Source organism: Taeniopygia guttata, chromosome 8 (assembly GCF_048771995.1).
Source record: "Taeniopygia guttata chromosome 8, bTaeGut7.mat, whole genome shotgun sequence".
Taxonomy (NCBI): Eukaryota; Metazoa; Chordata; class Aves; order Passeriformes; family Estrildidae; genus Taeniopygia; species Taeniopygia guttata.
This window is the reverse complement of record NC_133033.1, coordinates 1,737,643-1,757,308: the sequence shown is the minus strand read 5'-3', so window position 1 is coordinate 1,757,308 and position 19,666 is coordinate 1,737,643. Positions and strand designations below refer to the sequence as shown.

General features: G+C 44.1%; 1 protein-coding gene across 1 annotated transcript in view; it reads left to right on the top strand.

Annotated features, from left to right (window-relative positions):
- The window catches only part of CACHD1 (cache domain containing 1), an 87,278-nt gene that overhangs the window by 27,129 nt on the left and 40,483 nt on the right, over nt 1-19,666 (top strand). Inside the window, exons 2-4 of the mRNA XM_072932523.1 lie at nt 2,229-2,291; nt 9,755-9,903; nt 19,189-19,295. Coding sequence (XP_072788624.1) covers nt 2,229-2,291; nt 9,755-9,903; nt 19,189-19,295 — 319 coding nt within the window. The remainder of the gene's footprint in view (nt 1-2,228; nt 2,292-9,754; nt 9,904-19,188; nt 19,296-19,666) is intronic.

The following is a 19,666-nucleotide window of genomic DNA, read 5'->3' as shown; positions in this document are numbered from 1 at the left end:
TGCCATCTGCTCCACAGAGCCAATTAAACAAGAGGGGTGGGGAGAATAAAGTACAGATGCTAATGGGCTGTGTAAACTGCAGGGCAAGTTCTCCTAAATATTTAGACTGTTTTCTGAGGTTGTGTGTGGGGCTGACTTTTGCTCTGCTCTGTGAAGTTCCCTCCATTTCATCTGAGGTTGCCACTTAGCTCTGATTTTCTGGTTAAAGTTAGGGTACTTTTAAGTCAGTGAAATTAGCTTAAAGATTTTTTTTCCCCCCTAGGGTGGAATTATGCACAGGAATTCTTGAGCAGGGAGCCGATATCCCAAGTAGGAACTGGACCCAGGCAGGGGCTGAGCAGTTCACGTGTAGCCTCGGGGTTGGACTCTCAATCCTTACTTGATTTTAATCGTTGATTTACTCATTATCTGTGCTTAGTTTGACTGAGGAATTCCTGCTCCCCTTCTCAGCCATGCACAGTGCTTTTAATTAGAACAGAATATACCAGAGAATTTTAAATAAATTAGTTAATTCAAAATCAAGCAAAAATAGGTTAAAAACCAAGGCAAATAAATTCCTGCTTGCACTGTGACTCTTACATAACCATGGATGATGTTCTCTGGCATTATTTTGCAAGTTCATAAATGGGCTACATGTGGAAAGGGTGGAAAAAGGGTCAGCTTTGTGTTAGGGACAGAAAGCTCCATTCTCAGGAGCTGACAGTTGATTTCCTCCGCATTCCTTTTGATGTCTGCACACTAAACGCTGCGTGGACAGAAAAATTCAATTCATTTAAAACATTTTGCATCAAAATGACATGCTTTAATGTATTTCCTTCTGATGTTTAAGTTATCTTTTCATCTCATGAGGGAGGGAAGAAAAAAGCCAACATGTTTGTAGTTAAAGTACCCAAGCAGAACTTTAAACAAAGGTCTTGATGAAGTCTCAATGTACGGGCAGCTTTTAAGAGTAGAAACCTTTTTTTTTTTCCCTCCCCTGCCCCCCCTTCTTGGCTCTCTGAGCCTTGTAAGCCAAGGAGATTTATTGCTGCCCTTCCAAATGCTTCTTCAGAATGAAGAGTTCACATTTTTGAAATTCCTCAAGTCCTCAGGAGGGAGAGGGATAAGGGAAGTGATGATGGGGAGCACACCAAAGGATTTTCCAGGCTGGTTTTGCTGCCTGTAACTGTGCTGGGAGGGAATCAGCTGAACCTGCATCAAAAAAACTCTTGGAGCTGTGGACTCCAAGAGTTGTCAGGGAGATGAATTTGGATGAAATTGAAACTTTTTAGTTGTTAGTGCTGATAATGCAGTGCAGGGTGTTTCGGAATCCCTGTCCTTGGCCAGGTGCAGGGCCATGTTTGTGACTCAGCACTGACAGAAGTGGGATCCATTCCCTCTGTGAAACCCCAGCTCTCCTGGAGAAATGTCTGATCAGCCTAAATAACCCCATTTATTGCTGTTACAGCTATTGATACCACTGGTGGCTGTTAAGAGAGCAAAGGAATATTTTAGGGGTACTGTATATTTTCCTGGGGACGGCCCCACTGTCCCCAAGGGGAAAGCTGTCCTTGGAAGTGAGAAATCTTGGAACAGAAGCTCAGGTGATCAGGCAAACTTTTTAGGAATGCTCTTGGTGTAAGCCCAAATCTTCCCAGTCTTATTTTTCAGCAGAATATAACAAGGTGTTGAGTGTTTTTTCCTCTGTGTCTGTAAACATCGTGGCTGTCACCTGTTCCCCCTGGGAACTGAGCTTCCCACAGGAGGACACAGCTCCCACTTTTATCTACTGACTTTTTTTTTTTTTGCTATTAATGAGATTGATCAGATTGTGTTCAAATTGGGTCACACTTGTCTCTTTTCCACGTATTAAATTTGTCTAAATTTGGCTCCTAGCCTCTCATGTTTTAGTTGGAAACAAGTATTTTTAAAAGTAGTTATATTGGGTTAAATGTTTAGCAAAAGAAGTGTCATAGTTTGCATGTGGAACTATTTGTAGCACCTTAGGTCAGTTTGGTAAATAAACAGATGTTTGGAAAATAACCCTGTTAAGTCTTTGCCTTCCAAAGGCAGCCTCTGCATTCAGATCCCACATGGAGACATGGTTCCCCTTGGGAAGCCTGGCCCTGGGAGACGCCCCAGGTCCTTCTCTGACCCCATTTCCCCACCCATCCACCCTTTGGAGCTGCTTTCCTGTGACATTTATGACCAAAAAGCCTCTCACACATCCTTTCTGGTTTTTCTTGCAGAGGATATTCAACTCCTTCGTGTACACAGAAAAAATATCGAATGGAGAAAGCGAAGTTCAGCAGGTGAGTCCAAAACCCCTTCACCTCCCCTGGCAGAGTCAGCTCAGGAAATTCTTTCTGGCTGCATTTGTGGCCCCTTCCTAACTCAGATCCCAGCCAGGAGTAGGATAGAAGTGGGGATGGGCTGCATGTGCTGATGATGCTTTTGAGAATTTTGCAAAGCCTTTCCATCTGCTTGGTGTGGGGCTGTCCCTTGGAAACAAAAGGGCCCTCATGAAGTAGCTCCCATTAATTGTCAGGCTTTCATGTTGGAAGTGTCTCTTTTTAAATTTCAAATTCAAAGTAAAATCATTGATATTATTATGATGTGGAAATACAGGACAGCTACAGCCTGGTGTATCAGAGGTGTGATTGAGGGGTGCTTGTAATTTTGTGGGGTTTTACAGAAACACATTTCAACATTTAACACTGGGATAAAATGGGCAGTTTGCGTTTTAATACATTCGTTTATTTTTAAAATTAATTTTGGATCAGTTTCCAAACAGATCAAATAGATCATGTTTTATTCTTTCAGAAATTAATGTCTCAGTTATGTTTGTGGTAAAGGTGATGGGTTTTGGTCAAAGAAATAGATCAAAGAAGCAACTTTTGTTCCCAGTCTAAGCATGGACTTGCTCAGCCTTCAGGAGTAACCTGACCTTCCCAGACCCCTATCAAACCAGTTCTAATGTTCAGGAAAAACAGAAGCTGCTCGGAGTGGGGCTTTCCCTGGGGAGGAGGGAGTTGCAGTTCAGCCCTGCAGGTAGCCCCATTGTGGTTTCCCAGAGCCATGGCATGTTCATGTGGGTTCAGGCTGCTCCTGGAGTACAGAAATGATTAAGACTCCGAGTCCTGCTTCCTGGAAATGGTGACATTTTCAATCTTCAATTTTTTACTGAGGAAAAAGTCAAAGCAGAGCTGGTTCAAATGGGATCCTAAGGAACTTTTAGGTTGGAAAAGACCTTTAAGACCATCGAGTCCAGCTCTGCCAGGGCCACCTCATGTCCCCAAGTGCCACATCCACAGGGATTTTAAATCCCTCCAGTGATGGGGCAGCTGTGCCAGGGCTGGATAATCCTTTCTGTGAAGAATTTTCCCAAATATCCACCCTGAGCCTGCCCTGGCCCAGCCTGGGGCCGTTCCCTCTCCTCCTGTCCCTGTTCCTGGAGCAGATCCCAAACCTGGCAGGAGCTGTGCAGAGCCAGAAGGGCCCTGAGCCTCCTTTGCTCCAGGCTGAGCCCCCTCAGTTCCCTCAGGGATTCTCCAGCCCCTTCCCGGCTCCCTCAGGGATCCCCCGGCCCCTTCCCGGTTCCCTCAGGGATCCTCCAGCCCCTTCCCGGTTCCCTCAGGGATCCTCCAGCCCCTTCCCGGTTCCCTCAGGGATCCTCCAGCCCCTTCCCGGCTCCCTCAGGGATTCTCCAGCCCCTTCCCAGCTCCCTCAGGGATTCTCCAGCCCCTTCCCAGCTCCCTCAGGGATTCTCCGGCCCCTTCCCAGCTCCCTCAGGGATTCTCCAGCCCCTTCCCAGCTCCCTCAGGGATTCTCCGGCCTCTCTCCGGCTCCCTCAGGGATTCTCCAGCCCCCTCAGCTCCCTCAGGGATCCTCTGGCCCATTCCCGATTCCCTCAGGGATCCTCCAGCCCCTTCCCGGCTCCCTCAGGGATTCTCCAGCCCATTCCCGGCTCCCTCAGGGATCCCCCGGCCCCTTCCCGGCTCCCTCGGCCTCTCCTGGGGCTCCAGACTCTCCCCAGCCTTTTTGAAGGCTTTGGCTTCCCTGCAGGCAATGCCCAGGTGGGTGCTTGCAAGCAGTGGGACCACGGGAACGTAATTGTCACCTGAGTTTAACAGTTTAAATCCCAAACCATCCCCACGTCCCTCAGGATGGGCTCTCTGGCTCTGTGTTGCGCAGGGCAGCACTTCCAGGAGTGTTTCTGGGTGGTCTGTGCACCACAGAAGGGCCATGTGGGCTGGATCAGATGTATCAGATGGCTTTTGAAAGGCAAAACTGTTTTTGGGAAACCAAGAAACTGGATTAAAACTTCTTTGAAGTTCTGACTACGGATTCTCCACTGAGGAAAAGACAGTCCTTGTTTCCCAGAGCAGATGTCTGTGTTCATCCCAAGTGGATTTAAAGAGCTGTCCAAACACGGGAGGTGGGGTGATGGATTTGGAGCTGTCAGGGGAGAAAACGGGGCTCTGCTAAAGTGTAATTACTGTGCTTAAAAGCTCTACAGTGAAGTGGATGGAAGAATAATTGAGCACTTCTGGTTCATTAATAACCAGATCTTTTAGCCCTAATGAATCCCCAGCAATAGAACCCAAATTTTATAAGAGTAGGACATTGAATGGGATCATCTTGAGTAAAGGCAAACAAATGTAAGCAAATGAAATCCGCTGCCAGAGAAATCTAATTTCTGCTTTGCTCATTCATTAACATTTTCATAGCAACTGCTATCCAAAAGCAATTAATGACAGTTTTATGTCAGCTGGGATTTTTTTTTTTTTGGCAGAGCACTGAATTGTTGGGGGGGTGGTCGGTTTTTTATACCAAACCATGTAAATAATGACTCTCGGTTTATTGAAAAAGTGAAAGATTCCAGCTGTTGGCCTTCAGGCCTAACTGTTCAATACCTTTGGCTTTCTTTGTGCCACACAAGGAGCAGTTTTACCTCTCAGCATTGAGCTGGTTACACTTTTAAGGTCTGCAGTTATAGAATTACTGTTGTACCTGACAGATAAAACCTTTTCTGCTTTGAATAGGTTATTAAAAATGGGATGGCAATGGCCAAAACTAACTTGGATTCCTTCCCTGTGAGTTATTTCAGTATCAGAGAACTCTCATATGATGTGAGAATGCAGTGGTGTGAGTTAGTGATGTAAATAAAGTGGGACAGGAGGAGTTTTATGAGGGGAAAATCTACATTAGCTAATTTCAAGGAAGTCAGTGTGTGTTCAGTGTCCTGCCAGACATCTGCTTTCTGTGATGTGGAGAGAAGGGATCTGGGCTCCATGCAGGAGGGAGGGTGACATGCTCTCAAGCAGGAGTAGATTTACCAGCTTTGAGGAGAAAAGGCTTGAAAAGCTCAGGCCATGCTGCTGTTGGGTTGGATTTTTACTTTGGTTGGGTTTGGACTGGGCAAAGAGGCCTTTGGGGAGGAAATAGATCTGAAAAGCGCTGAAAAAATTACATTTAGCTGTTGAGCACAGCACGTTCCCTGGCTGTGAGAAGTGGCGTGTTCACACACATTAGTGAATTGTGAGCCTCACAATGAAAGGCAATTATTGTGTGTTTAATGTACTTCCAGAATGATTCAGGAGTTGTGACCTCTCTCTAGGTTTTGCTGTGCATCCTGTTTAACATCTTCCTTGGAATAAATCTTGGGAAGCTTTGCCAAAGGTACTGGCCAGTAGAAAACCTCAAACGAGTGCTGGTTTCCGTAACAAAATGCACATTGGAAGGTGGTTTCCTGCATCCCGGTTGCAGTAATGGAATATATTTTCCGTGTTATCCAGGGAAGCAGGAATGGGGACTTTCCACAAGGGAGAATGAACTTAAGTTGAAGGAGGGGAGGTTTAGATGGGATTTTAGGGAGAAATTTTTCCATGTGAGGGTGGGGAGCCACAGAAGCTGAGGCCTCCCCTGGGTCCCTGCAGTGTCCAAGGCCAGGTTGGAGCAGCCTGGGACAGTGGAAGGTGTCCCTGCCCTGGCAGGGGGTGGGAATGGATGATCCTTAAGGTCCCTCCCAACCCAAACCATTCCAGGATTCCATGAAAGGTTAGAAACTGTTAAAACAGAGGTGTGGGATGAAGCTGGAGGTGATTCTGTGATATTTCCTTGTGCCATGTCCCTGCTCACCTCTGGCTCTTCAGGGTTGATACAAAACCCTGACAAGATTTCTTCAAGAGCCACATAGATGAAAAATAAATAACATTAAAAGTTTCCTGGATTAGGAACTCATGGATGCTCAGGTGTAATTCTGCAGCAGGATGAATGCTTGGTGGGTGTTGGAGAGAGGTGCTTTTTTCCAGATTTTTCTGGTTTACAGAGGGAATTTAAAGCTCAAAATTCTAACTCAGCTCTTCCATGTGTAAGCAATCCTTTCCAAAGAGCTTGACAGTGTTCAATCCCTGGCTGTGAGTCCATCCTGGCATCCCTGCCTGTCAACCCCACTGATGCATATTTTATATACAGGCTTGGAAACATGAAAAATACCTTGGCTTTCAAGCTACAGCCAGAAATAAAACCTCACCTTGGAGCTCTGCTTTCCCTCAGAGCTCCCTGCAAAGGGAAGACTTCAGAGCTGTGGAGCTTTGAGGGGGAAGAAGCTTTAAAAAAAAGCTCAGGGGAACGATGCAAATGAGGGAAATGTCTCTGGGAAAATTAGAGGAGCTCAGTGATGTTGTGATGAAAGGTTGTCAGTGGAGATGGTGACAATTGAAGTGCATTACCCAGGGGTGCTGCAGTAATAGAAACAGGTGTTACAGTCCAACCTGTCTGCAAACCCAAGGGCTTTGGCTGCGTGTCAGCTGCCAGAGGAAATCCAGGGAAAACAGGGCTAATGGCTGCATTGTTCACAGAGAGCACTCACTGCTCATTGCTTTGTTTATTAAAATTAAGGAGAAAACACAGAAATCTGAAAAATGCCCACGGAGGCGTCCCCTTGCTGTTGTTTTTGAGATGAGGCTAAGAACACTTTGTGTAGAATAATAATATTTTATGTCAATCTTAAGGTATCCAGCTTTATTTCAGTCTCTATTAAAATGGGTGAATTTGGAGCATTTCTGTGGGAGCAGGAAATGTCTGTCACACTTGGTACCCACCCAGGTGTGGGACACCCCTGCCCCTTTCCTGTGCCTGATTGGGGGCATAATTTTCCATTTTGCCTTAAAAACGCTTCAGCAATTACGTAAGCATGGTTTCATAGTTCAGTCTTCTGTCCTTTCATTATTTGTTATCTCTCTTTCTCTACTTTGGAGGTTTTGTGGGTCTGGCATCCATCAGCATCCAGCAGCTCTCCAGCTTCAGGCAGGTTAAAAAAAGCAGGGTATGTGCTGGATAAAAACTTCAGGTTTTTATTTAGAAAGAGAAGAAGGTGATTTAAGCCTGCAGCTTTTACTGTGACAGGCTCCAGCAACTGAGTGCATCACCCTGCAAAGGGAATCAAGTTTGGGAGGGAAGCAAAGCCCAGCTATGGAAGAAAACTTTGTTTTGTTAGGCTTCATCTGGGTGATACTTCTCAATTTGATTAATTAGAACCATTTGTTTCTAGTATTATATTGGTGTGTTACCCTCAGTTGCTTATCACAATTTATTCATTTGAAGAAATTTTCAATGGAAAATTACTTTTGGATTGTCTTGCCCTTGGTGACTTTATTGAGTTTATTGGTTTTGAAGTGGTTTGGATTGTTGGGAGCATTGTCTTGGTATCAGAGGCAATATTTTTAGAGTTCTTTGGATTAGACAGAGTCAGATCTTCCAGCTGTGGGCAGGGAATGGTGTCTGGAGCTCTGGGAGGTTTCAGATCCCTCGCTGCTGACACGCACTTGACTTCCCACCCCGACCGAGGCGCTGGATCCCATTTCAGAAAAATAACGGAGTGACTTTGAGCCATTCAGAGGTTTTTCCATGGGAGACACAGTTTGGGAACAAAGCATTTGCTTTTTGTCAGCTTGTGAAGTACAGGATCTTCTGAAAAACAGATTTGTCAGATCTTTAGACTCGGCACAGCAGGGTGAAATTCAAAGGCTGTGGGGTGCTTTTATCGTTCAACCTAGAAGGTGAAAACTCATCAACACCGAACCCTCAGCTTGAACAGCATTCATTTATCAGAGAGCAGCTCTGATTTCAGACCACAGGCCTTTTGTTCTGGGGCCCTCTGATGGTTTTATGACTCCTAATGATGCTCAGCAAACTTCAGCTCTCTCCCCTCTTCCTGATTTTAGGTAGGGGAACCAAGAGAGAAATCTCAGATTCAAATATCTGGTTTACCTTGGCATTTCATTTGCCCAGCCTGAGAGGAGAACTTTGTACCCACCAAATCTAAGTGCACTGATTTAGGGAACTTGGCTTGTGTTTGTTCGAGAGCACAATTTGTGCTGTATGACTGCTGTACCATCCCCCCATCTGTGATGGAGTGAGTATGAAATTCTGGAATTCCTCATGCTGTCATTTAATCTGTAAAGAAAACGAGGATTTCTTTGCAAAGTAGCCTGATTTTTCTGCTAGTTTGGATAAAAACAGAGAAGGCAAAACTCCAAAGGTACCTCTTACCTTGTCTTCATCTTCTTCTGCATGTCTCCCACACCAGTGTTTAATGGTGGGTTTTAAACAATTCCAGGAGGATCTACTTCTAAAGAAAACATTTGAGGGGTACAGCCAGACAAAAACAAAGTTTACTGGAAAGCAGGAAAGGATCTCCCCAACAGCTTATTATCCTAGCAACTGGGAACAATTTAACAGTGCTGGATGTCTAACATGGAGGAGCCCATTAGCAGTCCTCTGGTGCCTTGGCAATAAATCATTCCACAGACCTAATTAGGTGTAATTCTGCAAGTCATTTGAGCGGGGTGCTGTTAAACCTGCGCTCCTTGGAGACCTGTCACGGAGCACAGCATTCCCTGGAACAGGGAGGCAGAGCAGTGCTGTTATCAGCGAGGCCTCCTTCCTCACAGAACCCCGAAAATCGTGACAAAACAGCCTGTTGGTAAGGGTTAGCAGAGACATTTGTTAGTCCAGGGCATCTGGAGAATCCAGGGCTGTTTGCCAGCACACAGAGGCAGCAGCACTGTTAAATCATCCCTGTAGGGTTTGGGGTGTGCAGGGGGCAGGAGAGAGGAGTGCTGTGGATTGAGGAGCTGATTTAGCTCTGGAGAAGTTTGCAGAAATGCGGAACAATATTTCTGATTATTCAACACCTCTGTTGCTTAAGAGATGATTCTTTCATTTGGGGTGTGTCTGGCTGAATATTAAGTATATAATTGCTTGGCGTGAAAGGAATGCAGAATATACAGAGCAAAATAAACAGCTTGATCCATTTCATCAATTCCTCCCTTTGATGAAAGACCAGGAGTGAAAGTCTCAGTAAACGTTCCCTGTAAAACCTGATGCCTCCTGGTAACTGGGTTCACTGTCACTCCAGGAGCAGCCACAGGTTTTTCCTTTCCCATTTTCCCTGGCAGTCATTAGTCAGGCTCATTGTGAAGTGCCTAATGAAGAGACACAAATGAGCTCTTCTGTGACAGCCCAGTCACTCCAGCAGCCTGGGATGTGTCCCAGCAGGCTCAGCCCTTCCCAGGGCCTGGAATCTGCCTGGCATGGAGAGGGCAGAGGTGCCACAGGCACCACCAGCCCTCAGGTCACACCAGCTTGGAAGTACCCTTGCCAGCAAAAAATCATTAATTCTAAAAACACAGGTTTTAATTGCTTGTTAAGGAATGGGTAATACAAAGAAACTGGGTTGATTTTAAACTTTCTTATGTTTTTTTTTCAGTTGGCAAAAAAAATCCGTGAGAAGTTTAACCGTTACTTGGACGTTGTGAATCGGAACAAGCAGGTCGTGGAAGCTTCATACACTGCTCACCTCACCTCACCCCTGACTGCCATCCAGGACTGCTGCACCATCCCCCCATCCATGATGGAGTGAGTGTCAAATTCTGGAATTCCTCATGCTGGCATTTAATCTGCAGAGAAAATGAAGGTTGCAAAATAGCCTGAGTTTTCTGCTAGTTTGGGTAAAAACAGAGAAGGCCAAACTCCAAAGGTGCCTCTTTCCTTGTCCTCATCTTCTACATTTCTCCCACACCAGTGTTTAATGGTGGGCTTTAAACAAGAGCCGGGAATCAGCTGGAAGCAATAAAAGGAAGAAAGTTTGTTCATAGTGTTCTGTACAAAAAGAGTCTGTCTAGATCCAAGACACCCTTTTTGCACTGAGGCACTGCTTGCCCTGAATAACTCTCCTCAGGCTGGTCATGGGACCTTTTCTCTCCTTTGAAGTAGCCAAAATCACGAGTTGGTCAGTCCATCACATGCTAACAGCTCTGTGCTCCAGTTTAATCAGGCTGACATGCTGCTGTTCGATAGCAGAGCTTTAATGAAATCGAGTCCATTGCTTGGAAAATGCATTTCTTCATGTTCAGTTTGGTTTGGTTTTAAATACAGGAGTTTTGAGTAGGCTAAATCCAGGCAGTTGGTTGTCTTTAACTGTTGTGCTACATATTTGCAGAAATTTCTCTGGATTTTCTAACTGTAGAAGTGTGTGATTGAAGCCCTGATTTTTCCAATTAAAGAGGAGCAATTTTCTTGAAATCCTGAACATTTTAAACATTTACTTCCATGTGGGGTTGAAAAGAACAAGAATAACTTTCTTTTTATGCAAACCTTGATTACAGACCAATTTTTATTGTTTCCATCTCAGTCTGATTTAAAAACATTTGAGAGGGAGGAAGGTAATTTGGGTCATCAAGTGACTCCAAGGGCACAGGTTTGGAGTCTCTGCAGTTCCTGCAGGACTAGGTGCCTGTGGAAAATGCTGCCACATCCAGGCTGTTGGCAGTGTGGACAAAAGGGTCTGGAATTCTTTGAGGATAAAAATCTTTCTGCCCTCTGTTCACAAAATCCATGGAGGAATCAACAGGAGCACCTACCCAGCAAGGGCTGAGAGGAAGGAGAAATGGGATTTATCACCCTTGTCAGTATGACCTCATTTTTCATTAAAAAGAGAAGTTTGCTTTTAGTCTGGAAACTTTAGTGAATTCCTTTTCACCTTGTCCTCCAAAATTACATACTTGGAAGTCCTTTAGAAATATCTTTACCTCTGGTGAACTTGCATAAGAACCCTTCCCAGTAAAAGGTTTAAAACACAAGCAGCTGGCAAAGCAGAGGGGTGAATTTTTGTTTGCACAGCTCCTCATTCAGGCTCTGCAATGTGATTCTCATTATTTAGTTGCTTGGATCAATAATTAAATGGTTCCCAGACCAGTTTATCAGCTGCAGGATGTTCTGGACCTTGGCAAGATCTGATTGAGGCTTATCTGACCATTGGACCCAGTGCTGTCTATAGGAAATCATCTGCAAGACAAAAATAATAATGTAAAAATGTATTTTCTGTTTGAAACTTCCAAGTTTTAGCTCCATGCTTTGTTCATTGCCTGATTTGTCTAAATGCTTCTATCATTTCAGTTTTTCTCCCCTTTCTGCCTCTCCCAGCTGCTGCTCTTTCCATTTTCTTTCCCTGTGGCATCACCTTTCTGGGAGATTCCCCATTTTGGGTAAAATATCATGAAAGAAGATGATTCCCTTGGATATTGTGATCATATTTTGAATTCTTCCATGTTTAATTTGTGGACTAGCTGGGTCTGCACTTGCAGGAAGTGAAATTGGATGTGCTGCTGTTGATAACAGCTTATCCTTGGTATTTAAAATGTTAAAAGTAATTCTAATTTTGTGGTTAAAGTATTTATTAACTGTTGCTGCAGGAGAGGTCACGGGGAAAAAGACCCAGATTTGTCTGTGAAAATCACTTTTTCTATGAGATCCTTTGCCTGAGATTTTGCCTTGGCCATGTCTGAGTCCTCAGGGCTGTGGTTTTCATTCTGGAGGGTTGTGAAATGTTTGTGTTACAGCTCCTGAACTCTGTGTGTTCTTCGTCTGGCTGTTTCCTCATGTGGCCTCTTTATTTGAACAAACATTTGGGGCAAGAACAGCATCAGAAGTGTATTATTTGTAGGTATTTTTAGGTAGGTTTGGAAGTTTTCCCCACAGTGTGTAAGGCTGTTTGTCCCATGGTGTTCAGCCTCTTATTGTCCAGCTTATTGACATTGAATTAGGAATGCTGCAAGTGTGGATTGGTTTGGGGAAAATTAACTTGGGATGGATGAACTATTCTGTAGGGAAAGCATTTAAAAATTGTTATTATTCTCTTTTTAATGGATTGCTGGCCTCAGTTTGTTGCTACCATTAAGAAAATTATCCATGAGTTTGTTTGTGTTTCTCCTGAAAATCCAAGCATTGGTTTGCCATGTTGCTTGGGATAAACTGTGAGATTGCCACACCTGGTGACTATAAATAAATGATAAAAATAGGACCTAACAAAGCACAGACTGGGTTAGAAAATGAACCTGGCATTTAAATTGGTTGTTTAATGAGTAGTGAGATATGACAGGGAAAGCAACATTTATTTTATTGCCATTACATAGTGTTGGCTCTTGCAGTGAAGAGCCCAGTTGAATCAGTTTCCATGTGATTCCAGTCTGGATTAAAATTCCCAGCCTGACTGTGCTTTTGGTTGCTGTTTTATACCCCAAATATTCTGGTTTCAGTGGTGTAAGACCAGCAGTTGTGTGTTTGTGCCCTCTCCAAGGCAGGGTTGTGCAATGGAGCTACCTTGGTTTGGAAAGCGGTGAAAAGAAATAAATCGGAATATGCAAACCCAACTGGATGAGGCAGCACAGTTGGTGGCTGTCGAGTGGTTTTGGCAAGGCCTTAATTCAACAAACATTTCCTGATAAAATTTCACTCAGCTGCTTTACCAAAGCCTCTAAATGTGCTTGGGCACAGGGAGATAATCCCAGGCCTAAATCCATGTGCAGGGACTGCCGAGGAGGGGTGGGCAGGGACTTGTGTTCCCCTGCTGGAATCCAAAACTCCCAGAACTTTGGGCCTGGAAGCCAAAGTTTAGAATTAAACCCAAGATTTGACCTGAAACCTTGGAAAAGGCTCCCAAACTGAGGTGCTAGAAGTGAGAATGTGGATTTTTAGTTTAAAGCAGAGACAGGTTAAGCTTAATAAAATAAAGTTTATAGTTTTAGAGTTTAAGATAGAGAAAAAATAGAAATAATTACAGAAGTAAACAAAGAGTTTAGAATGCAGCACTGTAGGTTTGTGTGCCATAACATGATTGGCTAAGAAAGCTCACACTGTAGCATGAGTCCATAAGGCCAAATATGCAAGGATTGGGTCAAAAACATAAATATCCTTGTTGTCAGTGTTTTATTGGTTAATAAACCCTTAAAAGGATTGTGACTGGAGGTCCTGTGACCTTCTGAGCCATGCAGTGAAGATGTGAGCCCAGCTCACCCTTCCTGCCAGTGTAGAAGATAAGAAAAATAAATCACATCATCTCAAGCAGCTCAGAGGTCCCATCTCTAATTCATTAAAAATCCCCACATTCCCCTTTGTTTTTTTCTGATCCTTTCTCCAAAGGCAAGTTATCTCTGATGGCATTTTCAGCTCTACCTAATGAAGCTCTGGAATGGCCCAGGGGCAGGCAGGGAGCAGAGCTTTCCAAACTCTTCCCACGTGGCTGGTGTGGAAATTGGTGCCTGCCCAACCACCCAGGCTGTGTTTGTGTCCCTGGGGTCAGAGCTGGGCACCAGGGAGCAGCTCCTTTTCCCAGGCAGACAGAGTTAATCTGGATAAAGTGCTCCAGGCTCTTAGCAAACTGATGGGAGATAAGGAAAATGGATGTCAAGTGAGGTGCATCTTCTAATCCTTGAAGAAATCCCTGCTGGAAAAAGGAGCCTTTGTGTTTCCTCACCAGCACAGGCTGCTGAATAAGCCACGAGGAGCAGATTTCATGCTGTCTCCAGACATTCCCTGTCACGATGGAATTGGGTGGTGATTTACCAGCGCAGTTTAATTAAAGTGTCTTTCTCCTGAAGAGCATAAATACCTTTGTGTACAAGTTGGAGTCTCCTGGTTTTTGTGTCTGAAAGGCCTCAGCAGGCACTGAAGGAATCTTGGATCTGGGATGGGCTGATGGAGCACCAAGAAGGGGGGGAAAGAATAAGCAGAATTTATTTATCAGAAGTCCTGAGTACCTGCAGTGGGAACTTCTGGGATGTGTGTCAGTTGTGAGAAGTGTTTAAATAGGGGTTTAAGAATTGAGTTTTGGGAGGCAGGTTTGGAAGCATTAGGGGGTTCTACCTTTGCAGGTCTGCATGGTCTGGCTTGGCAGTGATGTCTGGAATATTTATTCATAGAGATGTTGCTGGCCTGGATGGCAAGAGGCAGATAAAGAGGTGGTTGATACTGGATATTTGCAGATGAAAGGAAATCAAACCCCTTCCACTCTAAGAATAAGTCAGATATGTGGGTAATGGTTGGGTATTTTGTCTTCTACCCATTACACAAAATGTCTTTTTCAGGAGAAGCTGTGGAAGACTTCCAGAAGTGGCTTTCTATAGTTCCAGTTGGCCTGGGAAGTTGGTTGTGTTAGGGCCCACAGAGCACCTGCCAGTGGTTTCTAGCACAGCAGTGGCTGCAGTAGGATCACCTTCCAGAAAATAAAAAAGATTATTCCAATGCATTTGTGAGGAAATGCAGCTGTTCCTGCAGCTTTTCCAACAAAAACCAGGTGGTGCTTTTAAAGGGAGACAAAAAGTCTTCCCTGAGCTAATCTTGATCCTTCTCTCTGCCCAGCTTTAAGATCCATCACTCTGATGTGCTCCAGCATTTCGTGTCCTTGGCTCTGGGGGAGAAGGGAACTGCAGTTTCTGTGGGGTGTGAGCACAGAGACAAGTGGCAGCCCCAGGAGGCTGCCCCAGTGTCCCTCACTGCTCCTCCTTGTTGGACCTGGATCCTGTGTGCTGCCTTTTCATCCCCCTTCTACCCTGGAGGCCACAAAAGGATTTCACTGCTGGGTTTTCATGGGAAGCTGCCCCAGGTCTCCAAAATCCATCTGTTCAGGGGCACTGGTGCTCATTAATGCTCCCACTCTGTCTGCCTTGCAAGGCAGCTGGAAATCTGTTTTTGCTCTTTATTTAACTATGCTGATAAGAGCTTAGGGAATGCATTTATCCAGATTTGTGGAAGGAGCTGGAATGGAGAAATATTTGTTGGTAAAACACCCTACTTGGCAGTGGTGCATTGCAAACATGAATGGAGCTGTTTGAATAAGGGAGTTTACAAACCTCTATTTGAAAATCATTTACTCCCTGGCTGTGATAGTGCCTTCAGAAGTGGTCTGGTTTTTGCTTTTTTTAAAAACAGATGGTTAAATATTTGCTATTGCAGTTCAATTTTATCACAGCTTTTTCTGTGTTTATCTTTCCTCTCCGGAGCACTTAAGTGGGAGATAACGGGAATCCCGTTCAGTTCCTTGGGTTGCTGCAGTACCTGAAGAGCTGCACTTGCAGAGGAGGACTGGGGGGGCCACAATAAATGAAATTTAAGATGTATTTGCTGTTCTGACAGAGTTTCAGGCTGCAGTACAGCCCAGGGAGTTCTAGGAGATGTAGGGACTGTGCACAGTCCTGGCCTTGGCAGCTTTTGGCCATAAAGTGCAGCAGCTATTTAGGAAATTTCTCTCCCAGGCTCTTGCTTTCACACCTAATGTGGCCAAATTCCTCATGTAAAAATGGGGTTTGGAATAGAAATGCCTTGTGAAAAAGAGCGGTTGGGAATAGTTTGTGTTCCTGAGTTGAATCCTCTTTACAGCTGAGAGCAGCTGTACTTGGATTTTTCAAGAATACTTGAAAAAATGGGAACAACTTTGGTGCCTTGCCAGAAGAAATTGTGTAACTGAACCATGAGTAGCTTTTTTTTTTGTTGTTGAATTTATTCATAAAAACGTTGTTTTCCAGCATTCTGTTTAGATGCGGTGGGAACCCTATATTTAAGCATTTATGTAACATATGAGTTAAAATCTTGCCTTGCAATCAAGCAAACAAGGCCTAGTTGGGAATTTCAAAGGAAACGCTGAATTTTGAGTGAACTTACTTAATTTCATTTGCATATTAATGTCAGCTTGAATTAGTATGAATAGAGAGAAAAGGCAAAAATGAGTATTAAAACAATGTGAAGCCCTGAGCAGCTGCTCAAGTGCCATTTTTATCCACATCTCCCTCATTTTCCCCCAAACTCCAAACACACAAAAGAAGTTGATTTACACTGTAAATTCAGGCCGAGCAAAATCCAATTGGAGCTCACTCGAGCTCCGTTTTGATGTCAGATTCAAAGCTCCTGCAAATTCATTTTATCTCCTCCGCTCGCCCGTCTCCCGCTCGTAAATCCTGTTGAAGGAGAATAAAAATGAGCGCGGCCTGATGGGAATTTCATGTGTGAAGTTCAAAGCAGTTTGCACATCAGAGCCAACGTCAATCAAGGGAGGATCTGGGGAGGAAGGCAGGGAGCGTGGAGCTCCGTGGGGACCAGATCAAAGTGGGAGTGGCGGCTCTGTTTGCTCCCTTGGGATGCAGCTTCCATCCCTTCTTCATTAAAGGGAATCCAGCAGGAAGAGAGGGAGAAGGGGGATGGGGTGGAGGAAGCTGGTTTGGAAGTGAATCTCAGCCAGTGTTCTTTAAATCTGAAAAAAAAACCCCTCAAAATTATAGGTTCGTCATTTTGGTGTGGAGTTTTTTCTAAGTGTTGTCATCTGGAGTATTTTGGGTGAAATCTCAAGAGGTTTTTATGCACCTTGTAGTCTGGCAAAAGTGACACTAGTGGAAATTAAGGAAGTTACTGGTAAAAAGTAAGGGAGATAGTGGTGAGAATTTAGGGAGACACAGGTGAAAATGAAGAGAAACTCGGGTTAAAACTAAGAGAGGCACAGGTAAGAATTTAAGGAGACACTGTGAAAAAAATTAAGGGAGATACTGCTAAAAATTAAAGGAGATAGTGGTAAGAATTTAGGGAGACACCAGTGAAAATGAAGAGAAATTCAGGTTAAAACTAAGGGAGACACCGGTAAGAATTTAGGGAGACACTGTGAAAAATTAAGGGAGACACAGGTAAGAAATTAAGGAGACAGTTAAGAATTAAGAGAGGTAAATATTAAGGGAGCTACTGGTAAAAAGGGGAGACACAGGTAAGAATTTAGGGAGACACTGGTAAAAAATAAGGGAGACACAGGTAAGGATTTAGGGAGACACAGGTAAGAATTTAGGGAGACGCTGTAAAAAATAAGGGAGACACAGGTAGAAGTTCAAGGAGACACTGGTAAAAATTGTCTTCTCTGTGCAGAGAAGAGGTGCTAGTCAATGCTTGTCTTCAAATATTAAAAAACAAATATTTTTTGTGTTATAACTTCTTCCAAAGTGAGCGATTGGAAGGTCTGTACAGTTTGAAACTTGAGGGGGAAATGTGCGAGGTATAAACGTGGTAGGAAAGGTAAAACCAGTATTTACAGCTAAGAATACAAACACTGGTTGGACAGGCCACTTAGCAGTGCTGGGGCTTTGCTTTTAATTGTGGCTTTAATGGGGAAGATGCTTAAATATATCAATAATTCACTCTGAATGAAACTTAGAAGCACGTGGAAAATTCTCCAGTGTCATTAAAATGATGACAAATATTGCAATGTAGATATGCCACAGTGCTGCCAGTTCCTGGGCCTGGTTTTTAGTTGTGATGGGAGCTGCTCTCTTCTCCAGGTCCTTGTGCCACGGAACCAGAACCACTTTTTGCAAGGTGCAAAAAGTCAATTTTAAGGTAGACAGCAGCTGAGAAGAGATTTGGGGCAGACAGCCTGCTTAGCCCAGTCTGGGGCAGCCCTTGCTCAAGGTCTTTAATTTATGGGATTGAAAACATCTCTTCATATTTTATTTATACTTTTTTCCCCCATTAACTGTATTTCCTTTTTGCTGTAAGAAGGAGGGATGGGATTAGGCTGCAGGAATATTTTTGTTTCTTTCTTCAGTTCTGCTGCAGATTATTTAGGCATCCACAAATTCATCATCATGGTGGGTTAACTAACAGTGGCTTCCTGAGAAGAGCTGAGACCTTGGATGATTTTTGGAGCATGTTGAAGCATTTTAATGCAATAAATTAATGATGTTAGTTGCTAACAAGATATCCTGTTGCCATCACTAATAGATTTTGATGGGAGCTCTGGGACAATCCGTTTACATCCTGAAAAGTCATTATTTTTTCACTGTGGGGTTGTTCCTCAGCCTTGCTCGGAAATATTTCTTTAGGATGGAGATGTTTAATGTGCAGTTTTTTGGGTTTGCCCCAAGATAAACATGATTTTTGTGGAACCCATCCGTTATCAATCAATCTTAGGCTGGAGATTCTTCAGCCAACAAAAAATCAACAGCAGTTTCGCTCTCTTGGAAAGAGCTGTGATTTTTTGAAGTGGTTACATTTTGAGGGTGATAAGAAAAGCCACAGCCTCCATCCAAGAGCTGCATTCCTGGGAAATGTCTTTTCCTCGACAGAGAGAGCTTGGGAAGTTCTCTGGGAGGAGGCTGCCAATAATGTCAGCAAAGAGCTCCAGCAGAGGGGATGAGCCCGTGCAGAGCTCCAGGTTTGGCTGCTTTGGGTCTGTCAGAGCATCCCAGACTCATCTTCAGCCTGGGGCTGAGCACGAGGATGGGCAGGAGACCTCAGTGTCCATCTGTCCGTCCGTTCCTCTTCCTGGCTGTGGAGAGTGAGGACAATGCAGCAGATCAAAGGGACTTGGGACAAGGACGTGCAGGATGGCTTTAAGGCAAAGGAGGGCAGGGTTAGGTGGGAAATTGGGAAGGAATTCCTCTCTGGGAGGGAGGTGAGGTCCTGGCACAGGTGCCCAGAGCAGTTGTGGCTGCCCCTGGATCCCTGGCAGTGCCCAAGGCCCGGCTGGAGCACCCGGGGATGTGGAAAGTGTTGGGGTGCGCTGGGATGAGTTTTAAGGCCCCTTCCAACACTTCTTTGATTCTGTAATCATCTTTCCATGCATCTTTTTCTTGTTTTCTTCAGATTTGATTGGAATTTCAACACGAATCTCTTACTATTAATAGTTATTTACACTGAAACTTTAAAAAGCTGTGTTTCCATTGTAAATGTAGGTTTGATTGCTCCTGTTTTTGTCCTTCCATATATGATGGAATTTCAACTCTGTGTTACTATAAATAATTATTTACATTGAAACATTAAAAAACTGTGTTTCCATTGTAAATGTAGGCTCAATATATAATGTTTGGTTGTTGGTCCTCATTGTCTTTCCAGATTTGATGGGAATTTCAACACCAACGTTTCCAGAACCATCAGCTGCGATCGACTCTCGACCACTGTCAACAGCAGAGCCTTCAATCCTGGACGTGACTTAAATTCTGGTGAGCAGCACAGTTCTACTTTGGGGTTTTTTTCCTTCTGTTGTAGGGTTTTTTTCCCATTAGACTCCAACATTTCCTTGGCACAGAGAATTTGCATTGATTGCCATAGCAACAAGCTTTTATTTCTCCTTGCAAGTGTCACACTGCTCTTAATTTGAGATTTCATGATTGAAAGCTGATACCTAAAGTAATGCCCTTAGTCTAAGTACTTTATAAAAATGTCATGAAGATTTTATTCCAGCCAACCGTGGATAATTTTGTTGTGGTTTCTGCACTTTTCATTTCTTCCTTTTTATTTTTTTCCCAAGGTTTTCTCCTTCCTAGGCCTGTCTGCTTTGGCATCAGCAGTGTCAGCTGCTGCAGGGGCCACA